Source organism: Apaloderma vittatum, unplaced genomic scaffold (assembly GCF_000703405.1).
Source record: "Apaloderma vittatum isolate BGI_N311 unplaced genomic scaffold, ASM70340v1 scaffold43203, whole genome shotgun sequence".
Lineage (NCBI taxonomy): Eukaryota > Metazoa > Chordata > Aves > Trogoniformes > Trogonidae > Apaloderma > Apaloderma vittatum.
This window is the reverse complement of record NW_009707211.1, coordinates 63,058-75,059: the sequence shown is the minus strand read 5'-3', so window position 1 is coordinate 75,059 and position 12,002 is coordinate 63,058. Positions and strand designations below refer to the sequence as shown.

Below are 12,002 nucleotides of genomic sequence, written 5' to 3'. Positions count from 1 at the left end.
TGTTGAAGTTTGGTTCTGAGGGAAGTTGGTTTATACTTTGGACTTTTTAAAAAACTTCCACGTTCAGTTTCAGCTTGGTCATCGTTTCTTTACTGCTGGAACAAATGCAGCACTCAATGCAAGCACAGTTGCTCACAGCCCGAATGAAGCTGTGGTTTGCAACACTCCTCTGCGACTGGCACGATGCAGTTATGTGCCTGTATGGGAGGTCATCCGCAAAATACAACCTGGGCACTCACCAGAGGATCTGTGTTGTGAATAATGTAACTTCCTCGATCATTTGAAATGCAGCTATTAAACCGGGGGGATAAAAGTGTTTGAATAATACACTGTTACCAGTGAAGTTTCATCTACATTAATGAGAAGTTTCTCATTAATGTAGATGTTCTCACTCATTAAGCTTGCTACTAAGTTCATACAAGTGATTTGATTTCAGTTTTTTAAGCTAATCCAAAGAAGTATTGAATATTGGAAAGGTCAATTTACTTGACCTGAAGAGAAGGACAGGTGAATTGTATCTAAAGTAGTAAATGGGTTTTCAGTAACTCTAAATCTTACTGTAGCTGCATTTGCCATGGTTTTCTATAGTATTGATTTCTGTGGATTCTAGCAGTATTCCTGGAAGGCATTTTCTACGTTAATGCAGGTAAAGAAACTGGAAACTGAGAAGCTTGTCGTACTCTAAAAATGGATGTAGAGGTTTTCTTTGGTAATGGAGACCATTTGAGTGGTTCCTGCACACCTCCTGTAAGCAAACCGATTCCCCCTTATGTCAGCTTTGGTTGCTCAGGCCACAGACTTTTTTTTTTTTTGGCCTCTCAGTCATGCTGATAGAACTGTTAGTGGGTCAGGTGGTTTTTAACCTGCACTAGTTCACATCATAGTCCCATGAAAGATTCTGCTAGCACAACTGAAGGAGCAGTGCGTTAGCAGGGTGAGAACTTATTAGGCCAGATTTGTTTCCAGGAAAAAAAAAGGTCAGTAAAAGTTTGGCTTCAAGTCATAGCACTGAAATTAAAATTAAAATATCTGAAATGAGATATTTGCCTTCTAAAAGTTGCCATATGTTTTGAGTCTCATTTTGAGAATACCTTATTATGTACATCTTGATTCATAAAATGAAACGTCCATAAGAGGTGCCACCAGTTGGTGTAACTTCCTAGAAGTCAATGCCTATGTTACCAAATTACTTTTAACTGTATTTAAAAGAATATATAAAACACTCATGTTGTAATGTAGCTGAAGTGATTTTAATAAAAATTACATGTGCTCTCATGTGCTTTTTCTGAGCATGTTTTATAATTGATTACTTTTTTTCCTGAAGTCAAATTTCCTAAAAAAAAAACCCCAAAACTCATTTATGTTGTTCTATGTTCAGTCTATGAAAATAGTTTTTCATTTTGCCTTGGCGTCTTAACAAACTTTTCCTCTGTATTAGAACGTTCTTTAGAATGCCTGTTCTTAACTACAGAGAGTCAGGTTTGATTCTCTTTCTAAGAACTGGCGTGTGGCCCCAGTCTCTGTCAAGTAGAAATTGGCTTCATACTCTTCCTTTCTTCCTGCAACAATTTAGTGTCTAGTCTCATCTTTCCTGGCACCATGTTTGACTTCAGCACTCCAAGCTGATGGATGAATGAAGAAAAGAAAGGAGGAAGTATAGCTTTGCTACTTTGTATTATCCTCAAGATTTAGCATGTAACAGCAGCAATCCTATTCTTAGAGGATTAATGCAAGTAGAGGCATGACTTTGTGTGCTTCCCTGTGATATTCTAGACTAATTATTTCTACAGTCCATCACCAAATTTAACTCCTATACCAAAATTGTCTTATCTTCCTAGATATTAGACAGTTTCTTGCTGTGTCTGTGCTAGTCTTCCGTTTCAAACACTGTTGATAGATAATGAGAAGTATTCTTAGTTTTTCTTAGCTATACTTACAAAAAACAACAACTTGACCCAATGTTTAACATATATGGAGAAGAAATCTTCATTGGCCATCACTGTTTATTTAAAAAACAAAACCCATTTTGATTAGAGGTGCTGGTGTTAATTTGGCTAATGCCAAAAGCTACGGATTTTCATACATTGCTTTTTTTTCCTTACTGCAAGAACAAGTCTCCAAGCAGGACAGACTCAGTCTAATGAGATCTATGGAAAATTTTAATCAAGTTCTAATTGGTAATGAAAACACTGCAGTGTGGTGTAGCTCTGATTTGTGGGGGGTTTTTGTTTGTGGTTTAGTTTTTTTTGTAGATGATTTGTTTGGTTTTTGTTGTGTGGGTCTTGTAAAATTTTGTTTTGGTTTTGCTGGATTTTAAAGAAAACGTGACTGTATGGGAAGCCCTGGCAAAACCTTACAGAGTTTCTGGAGCTTTAGTGGGTTGTGGGTTTGGGTGGAGCTTTGTTTGGGTTGGTGTTTTTAGATGCAAAGAAAATAAAGCTCTTACTAGTGTTTCAGGAACTCAGGTGTGCCAGTTATATTACATGTCATAGAAAGGCCTTCATATTTCTTGTAGGAGTACTTTTTACAAGGTACCTTGCACTGTAGTGTGAGAGGCTTTCTCTGATAGTTGCTAGTGGAATTTACAAAAATGCTTTAAAATATGTGGAGGATATCTTTGGTCTTTTCTTGTCTTCAGCAGCAAAGATGGAGAGCTCAAGTAATTACGAGAAAGGTGATGTGGTGTCCATCTTTGAAGATGGTCTGTATTGAATCAGGTTCAGCCTCTGCAGAACATGGGGGAAGACTGCTCTAAGGGAATTGCCAAGTGTGGTAGTCTTTACTGAACAGGGGAACGCTTGTTTCATTAAATTGATGAATGTTTTGATATGTGTGTTTTGTTTTTTACTGTCTAGTCACAAGATGGCAGAATTATTTATGGAATGTGAAGAAGAGGAGCTAGAACCATGGCAAAAGAGAGTAAAAGAAGTGGAGGAGGATGATGATGATGATGAGCCGATCTTTATTGGGGAAATCTCAAGCTCAAAGCCAGCTAGTACATGTAAGATAACATTTTGCATAATTTAAAACAGATATTTCAACTTCAAAAACTTTAAATTTACTTTAGAAATATATTTTTTTTAAACAGTAAGATTTAAGAAATTCTGAATCTTGGATCTGTCCTGTAGGTCGCTGTCATACTGAAAATTGGAATTCTTAAGAAATTCTGTCCTAAAACCCAGTTATGCACAATTCTGCCCAAGTCTGTCCTTAAATCTCTGAAGTCAGATAAGGGTGTTTGAAGGTTTTAGCGTTACTTAAAAATCCAATATATCCAGTGCTGACACTGCGCATGCAGTTGCCCTATGTAGTTGATATTTAGTTATATACTTGGAAACATCACTAAAACAATGTGCATGAATTTAAGTTTTCACGTGACAGTTCCTCTTTTTGTTCCACCCCACGTTTCATGTGTTAGTGAATGGTCTGAATGGGTGGACATCATTCTGATAAAAGCAAGGTAACTCTTAAGTGTCTGTAACAAAAGCACAATGAGGAAAAGTGAATGATATGAAAACAGTAGAAGCTTCTGTATTAAGTAAAATCTTTTTATTAATAAATTCATTCATCGCCTGCAAAATTTTTTTTTTCATCAAGTTCTGTAGTTTTCTCCTAATGCAGGCAGTGCAGGGAGTGAGGTTAGGTGGTTGTGATGACAGCAGATGTGTCAGGATTCCATGTTTGTCCTGTGCTTGGGCTTTGACAGGTAAGTAAAGGAGAACATTATTTTTGTTACTGTAATTTTATTACTAAAACTTTTTTGTTTCTATGTGCTGCCATCCATCTTGTAGGGGGTTGTTAGGAGGTTTGACCTAAGGTTTTTTTACCTATCAAATACACAAGAGATTGCTTGCTTTCAGTTTCTGTCTCATCTCTGCCATGCTTGTATCCAAGTTTTCCATAGTTTTTTTCTGAAGATGTGTAGTTTGCAGTGAATAATATCAAGACAAAATGTTAAACTAGGCACTCTGTCACACACTGCTGCATGGACTTTGGAGATTTTAGTAGGTATTCAGTCACTTCAGTTCAGAAGACCTTCATTTTGCATCTGAACTCTATTTTACTTTGTTTCTCAGTGGGATAGTTAAGTTTAATGTTAAAAAAACATGGTAAAAATTTGTGTTAAGTGGTAAGGAAGTACTGAAGGTGATGTTAAAAGTTCTCTCACCTGAAAACAATCCTTAAGGGTTAATCTTTTTGAATATTTTAAAAATATTCTAGATCCTGTTGAAAATGCGAAGAATATTTTTAAATTACCTTAGGAAGTTTTCTGCAGTTGTGAACTTCTAGAAGAACTGTAAAATACCTTTACTGTTTCCTGGAAGGTCCAGAGACCTCTGGGTTGCTGTTGGTCATTGGCAGTAGGTCATGGCATAGAACAATGACAGCACTAGCCATGCATTGGAACAGCCATTATGCCAGACTTCATTGCAGTCATTGTCATCTCAAGATCTTTTTGTAGTTAGAAAGGATATAAATAGCTGGAGTGAAACCTGTAATTTTGATACAATTTAGCAATTTAAAAACCTTTGTAAAAGAGAGTTACAATGTACACATCTTATTCTAGTGCTGTCCATACTCAATCCTGACACAAGTAAAATCACTTACGATATAACTTTTTACTTTATCTCTTTTCCTTCCCTTTCCTCAACTTTTCTCTTTATAATCTTCTACTTCACTATCAAAAACAGCTATGGCAGAATGACCTCAGTTCTTCTCTGGCTTGTAAGTAGTACTGCCTGGCAGTAGTCAGGCTTTGGTTTGTTATTGGTGGTAGGCAAGACACAGTGAACTCAACTTTGCTTATCGCTGTTGGTTTAGTTTTTACCTGAGAAAATTCCTGTCTAATCAGGTGAAAAATTAGATGACAAATGGAGACTTGTGTATATTTCTTAATTTTGCTGAAAGGTGTATTTTCTGCAATACATAGCTTTTTGTTGATTTTTTTGGGGTTTAGGTTTTTTTAACTTCTTCCTGATAATGCAGTTACTGGTTTTTACACAGACTGGTGTGGAAGACTTGAAGGAAACGGTTAAAAACCCAACTTTGACCTTCTGGCGCAGGGTCGTGTACAACCAAGCGCCTCTGCTGATGTACTGGACAATTAGTTTGACTGGGATGAAAACTAATTCACACTTTGTTCTCTTTACTATTTCCTGCAATTATTCGTTTTTCCTACAGTTACTGCTTGTTTTTCTTGCTTCCATTTTCATAATGATACAAACCTGTATTTTGTTGCTACTTTAAAATGTTGTTCTGCATGTTAAGTTTCCTCAGTGCTGTTTTACCTAAACAGGACAAATAACACTTTGATGGGAGAGAGGAAAGGGCACATCAAGTCTATGATGAATCGAGTCACGTAATTCTAGTTTATAACTGCAAATCACTGACTTCCTAAAACGTTCATTTTAAAAACAGTGAAATCTACCTTTGTATTTTAGGATGTGAATTGTGTGTTCATCAAGCTGTCTGAAGCTGAATGTGCTTTGTGAGACATAACCTTTAGGATAGCTTTCTTAGGTGAAGGCTTTGCTTTTATTTCAATCTGGAATTCAAACGTGAGGTATAGATTTATTAACAAAGAAAGTATGTGTTCAGCAAAATCCTGAATCGAGTTAATCCTTGCTCACAGATAGTGTGTTAAAGTAAAAATAGTGTTAGTATTATGGGATGAAATTTCATCATATCTTAAAAAATGCAAACCTGTTTGGATCTGTTGGTTGCAGCTGCTTTTTTATTAGTATGATCTAAATGCAGGTGACAGGTTGAAAGCTGTCATCTTTTGAGCCCCTCTGCTATTAGATTTATCAACCCATGTAGTGTATACTAATGAGCCATTACTGGTGGAAACAGCCTCAAGGTTGTTAAATGCAGTGTGTAAGTAAGATATATTGTTTGAGATCCTAGTGTAATTTAACCCTGGTTTGAGAAGATACCTAAACCTTGTTGGTTAATTATTGGAGGATCAATATAATTTCATATACATATTTTCACATGTCAGACCAAGAAACTTGATAGCAACACTAACAGAATTGAGAATCTGATGGTAGAAAAGTATTTTGGTTTGAATATTTATGTAATATTTTGGAATGACCGTAAGCCCCAGACTAAGATATAAAAAGTCAGGGTATATTGGTGACATTAAGGAGTAAACATCAAATCTGAGAAATTCTGTGAGCTGGAACTCTGGTCATATACTACCATGTAGAATATGTAAGAAAATTATTCTTGTAACGCCATTCCAACACAACTCATTTGATAGCTTGTCTGTTGATTTTTCTTTCACATTGGAAAATGCAGATCATGAAGTCTAAATATGCGTTTGTAAGTGCCGTATTTTCCTGTAAGACAGAAGCAAATTGTGTAGTTACTGGTTTAGAGAAAACGCTTCCTTTAGTGTGGAATGGTTGTAGTGTTTGGGGAACTTGCTATGTATATGAGAAACAAAAGTGAATAAATGCGTTGCAATCAGCAAAGCTAAGTATTTTTGAAATGTTCTCTTTTTTTTGTTTACACTCTCTTTTGTGTGTTAATCTGTCACCAAGAAAACAAAAACTGAGATTCTTAGGTGAGCTAACCTGAGGGGAGTAGAAGAACGTATCTTAATTTGTACAAATGACACTTTGTTTTGCCAGGTATTTGTATTAGAAATAATATTTTAATTTGTAAGTCAAATCATGATTGGCTTAATTAGTGGATGTGAATGCTACTTTTAATTTGAAAAGCAATTAAGATATTAATTTAACTGCAATTAAGATAAATGTAACTTTTGACAGATATATTGAACAGAGTCAACCTCAGCTCATCACGAAGGGGGATACAGAATGGTGCACCCAGTAGAGGTACTTTATTGTCCTAATATGGTAATTAAAAACAAAAAATCCACAACACTTATGAAACATCTGACTGCAAAATTACATGAAAATAACTTTGGAATCCTTTGCAACAGGTACAATTACTGCATTCAAGCCTGACAGTCACCATTATGCGACACCTGCCTCCAATCCCAGTGCCCTGCCTGTTTCGTCAGTCTTTCAGTCTGTATCCAGACCTACGACTAGCTCTCTAGTGGTTCCACCATTGTCTCTACCAGTGAATGTTTCAGGAACTTCACAGACACTGCAGAGACCAGTGGCTGGATGTTTATCGACACAGCAGATGCCTGGGACAAGTTCTGGAATATCACAGCCTGTTAGCAGATCTGTAACCATTCCAGAGACAACACAGCCAGCATCAAGAGGCATCACGGTTCCTGTAGTGGCTCAACCTGTATCCAGGCCAGTGACTACTGTAACAGCACAGCCTGTAATACTCAATCAGGTAAATTTTTATTCCCTTAAACTGTAAAATATTCAGGTGCAATGATTTTTGAAGAATTTAATGAGGAACATACTGATTCAGTCTAGTAATTTGCAGACCCAGACTATATTATAGACTAGAATTATATGAACTGCAGAGATTCTAGGACCATAACCTTGCACTGGTGAATTAAAATACCTATTTGAAAGTACTGATTTGCAAGACTCGGAAGGTGATAGCTTCAGTAACGAATTACATTAAATGAAGATCTTAGGCATAAGAGAAATCAGTACTATTCAGGCTATGTTGTTTCTGTTGTGTGGAGAAATTATGGAAATTCTCATACTCTAAGTTTTACAGATTTCTCTGCTCAGAGACAGATCCTCCATATTGATAAATTAATTTTATTTTTTAATAGCTTGCATTTGATGTTCAAAGTACCTTTACGTGTTTTTCCACTTGATTTTTACAGTACCTAACTTGGGACTCTTGCTTCTTAAGAGGATGCTGCAGTGGTAGCTCCTTAGGTGTTCTTGCTTTTTGGTTCACGTGGCAGTTGTAGTCAGACAGTAGTATGGTAAGGAGGATTTAAGCAGTGGCAGTAGATGAAGCAATTCAGCAGCATACTTGATTTGTTTGGGAAGCTTGAGGGAATTAAGCACATCGATCCTGTGTCATAGATCCTCCTGGATTACCACAGAACCTCTGAGGTAACTTTAGGGAGTCAAGTTAGATGCTGTTTATATTGCTTTAGACACTGGACATTTGTGAGAGGGAAAGAATGAAGAATAAACTTTCATACTTGTATGAGGTAAACTATGGTTTTATATACCTTTAATAAAAATAATTTAAGCTGAAACCATTTAGACAATGTACCTATAATATTAGCTACTACTGTCAGGTTAAAGTCTGACCGTAGGCACCGTCTCCACTGTCCATGCCAATATACGCACCCGTGGTTGTCCCAGCTGTCAGTCTCTAGGTATTAATAAAAATCATGTAGCCTAAGGTATTCTGTATTTGCTGAACAGGGGAATCAGTTTGAATAAACATAGTTAATAAGTCCATAAAAACATGAGAATTGGATGTTTTTAAGACTTTGCCGATCATTGCCTGTGGAGGTTGTGTTTTAAGAAAAACAATGTAATCATTGCCAGTCATCTGGGTAGCTAAATCTCTGGCAAATTCAGAGGAATTGCAGGCTTGTCTAGCGAAGCAGGTTAGCTGAATCAGTCTGTCACTGTCCAAGAAGGCCTAACAAATTATGTAATCAAAAGTCCAGATATCAGTAGGATAACTAGGTTATCTTTGGAGTCCTTTTTACATCTATTTTTATAAAGCAGGACAGATGAATATGGAAAGGTCTGCTACTTCACATGTGTACACACATTTTAAGTCTGTGAATTTTATTTTTATAAATTTTACTGATGACATTGTATACTTCATTAAATCCTTCAAAGGAATGCGGTGACGGAGCATTGTAGAATCTTCACTGCAAAGAAAGCCTCCTCCTTTACTTTCGTCACACATACAGGCCCATGTTTTTGTTCTAATAGATAAAACTGCTAGCAGCCTCTATGTTGTTTTTATTAGAAAGCCTTAAACAGACCTAGTAAGGTTGAACTTCTCGAAAAGATAAGCTGGATGTAACTCACCGAGACAGTGATTTCCTATGAGACAACTATAGTTAAGTTTTATAGTCTTAGCTTGCCAAAATCTGCAAGTTCTTGCCTGGCAGAGTAGAGAAACATGTATTTGAAGAAGTTGCAGCCTGAAATATTACTTTAGAAGTACACAGCATGGAAGAAGATCTCTAACCATATATTACTCAGCTCTGTCTATTCCGAGTGAGACTGACATACTTGAGTAATGCAGCCTTTTCTGGGAAATCCAGTGCATACATATTCTGTGGTCTCTCAAAAATTTCACTTGAAAATTACTGAAGTTATCATGTTACATGGTTTCTTTACAGTGTTGACATTTTTATCACGGCTTTCATTAGCTCTTAATTTTTTTAAGTTATCCTTAATGTAACATGCTATTCTTTAAATACTAAGAAGTTCTTGGGTACCTTTAGGAAGACTTTTCTGTTTGTTTTTTCCTTGCTTAAGGCATGCTAAAAGAGAATCTTACAGCTTTTCAGCTAAACTTTTCTAGTTTTAGAATTGTATTTCCAATTTCAGCCTTATCTAAAATAGCTGGCTTTCTCAATTTTGTATGATTCCTGCCACTTGATTATGTTATGCTGTTTATGGGGAAAGAGGCTTGGGTTTGGTTTTTTTAAGGTGCTGTAGTTCAGCTTCTTGGGCCAAATTCTTTGATTTTTTGATACCACTACTACCACATTATATCATTTGCTATTCTTAGTGTCATAGGTATTCTACCTGTATTTTGGTTTGTGTCCTCAGTTTGAATTGTCTTCATTCAAGAGCTGCTTAGGGTTTTTTTGATTATTTTTATATTTATTATTGTGAATTTTTTCCTTCCTTTATCTAGTTTTTATTTCACTTGGATCCACTGTTTCATATGGATGATTTTCTGCCTTAGGCTTTCTCAGTCAGTTTTGTTGATGCATTTTCGGTTACTTCCCAACTTGATTATTCCTAAATGATAAGGGCCTCAAATAAGTTTTTCTGGGAAATGTTTGATGTTTGGATCTTCAGCTTTGGGATAGTAAAACTTACTTTTGAAATTAAAATATCGTGATGTGAAGATGTCTGTGAGGTATAACTAGACACTATGGCGGGAGCCCTTTTTAGCTGAACATTCTTTAGAGGGCTTTTACATTCTTAATATGGTGCAGCATTTTTTAATCTCAGGATGTCTTGATGTTTTTTGGTTTGGTTTTTTTTCTGTGGGAACATATTGCTTTTGTCAGTTTCATAACATATAGGTCTATTGACCTTTTGCCAGTGTTTGTTATTCCATTTTTATCATTGAAATACCACTTTCCAATCAGCTGTCATTCACTGACTTCCTGTACAAGTCTAGTTTTTGTTTCTTGTTACTGCACTACATTAATGCAATTCCAGAAATCCTGAGTTGAACTTGACTTCAGCTGTACTGTTTACAGCAATTCTAATTCAGTCAGAGCTACTGCTGTTGTGTATGACTGCATAGGGCTATCCTCTTTTAAAAAAAAATTGCTTCTAGTGCTGAAGATTTTCTGTAACTCAGCCCTTAGTCCGCCCTCCAATAAAGCCTAGCCAATTCTGTCCGTATCTTTCTTCTACTTAATGGGCACTTTCCTGAATCTGAGTGTTATTCAGGTTCCCGTTGTTGGAGAGCAAAGGTCCAATACCACCATGCATTGTAATTTCTCTCTGTGGGTTTGGTTAGAAATTGTGTTGGTTTCCACAGTTAGGAAATCTAGGATGTGCAGTATGAACCTGGTATTTTCATTAGTCTCTTGGAAAAAAGTAAGAATGGTGGTGGATTATTTTTCTTCACTTGAGCCCTAGGAACTTAATTCATAAAGGTCTTGGGTTTTGCCTTTCTTCATGTGAGAGCATACATATGCGTTAAATTATTTTTGTTGTTGTTGTAAAGCTGTTTTGATTATTTCTTTAAAATATTTTTCTTTCTAAAGCATGGGTAGATACTGTGGCTTTTTTTCTGCATGTAAAATCGCAGAGCCAAATTGCATAAAAAAAAATTACTGTTAACAGAAAAAGACATTTTGAAAATTGAGTCATTTGAATTTTTGGGCTTTACATACTAATCTAGTGAGCAAAAAAGTGCTAGGGAGATGTACGTGTGCTGTCAAAATACCCAGGCTATTACTGTGAAGAAAGTTAAACTGTTAGCAGCACATAAAACCAAACAAAGCAGAGTAGTGAGAGAAGCAGCCTTACTGTATGTAGCTGTTATATGGATCATATATTGGATGTAGGTGGTGTGCACAGCCCTGCACACTGAGAGCCTACTGCAGGCTCACCACCTTACTTGGACTTGAAATGGAGCTTGCAGACTAAGCTGCTTTGGCTGTGACTGCTACTCAAGTAGTTGTTACTCTTAAATAGAGCAGAGAAATTTAGTAACTAATTCCACAACTAGTCTAACATTTATGTTTAATTTAGTTACATTGAGTTGGTCACTGCCAGAAGAAGAGGAAGGCTTTTCATTATCATTAAGTTCCTGCAGGGTCTTCCTTTAAGAGATGTACAACAAAAGGCGGGATGAGGAAAAGCGTCTTCTCTTTTGTTCAAATCTTTTGCAATTATCCTGCCTGTATGTGTAGTTGTGCACTTCTTCAGACTTTCTTTCCATTAGGTTTAGTTTATATGGTGGTACTTAAATGTGGTGACTTCCACAGGGATGTTTTCAAGTAAGTAGCACAACTGTAAATGGGAAGCATTTTTTGGCATGGAACTTTACAGCAAAAAGTATTTTGGCCTTTGTCTCATCAATATACTGATGACAGAGTCTATGTATGTGTATTGGATCATCTTTTTATTTTAATATTTTCTAGGAAAATGGAGCTACTTTTGTCAAGTTTTTTGTTTCACAGTACAGCTTGATGAAGTGTAATGATTTCAGAATAGAAAGATAAAGTGCTAATATTTTGCCATTCATACCTTAATGTTGAATTTACACCTAGTGTTATAAGCTTTTGCTTAACTCCTTATTGCTGTTGATTAAAATATTTCACATTTCAGATTGTGTGAGGATAAATGGCCTATTAGGATGTGAACAGGATTGAT

At 36.2% G+C, this 12,002-nt stretch overlaps 1 protein-coding gene across 1 annotated transcript in view; it reads left to right on the top strand.

Moving 5' to 3' along the window:
- The first annotated feature begins 2,862 nt into the window (after positions 1-2,862).
- Positions 2,863-12,002, top strand: part of LOC104271414 (zinc finger protein 280D-like) — a 42,053-nt gene continuing 32,913 nt past the window's right edge. The window contains 3 exon segments of the mRNA XM_009866075.1: positions 2,863-3,001; positions 6,777-6,842; positions 6,950-7,320. Of these exon segments, the coding sequence (XP_009864377.1) occupies positions 2,863-3,001; positions 6,777-6,842; positions 6,950-7,320 (576 nt within the window).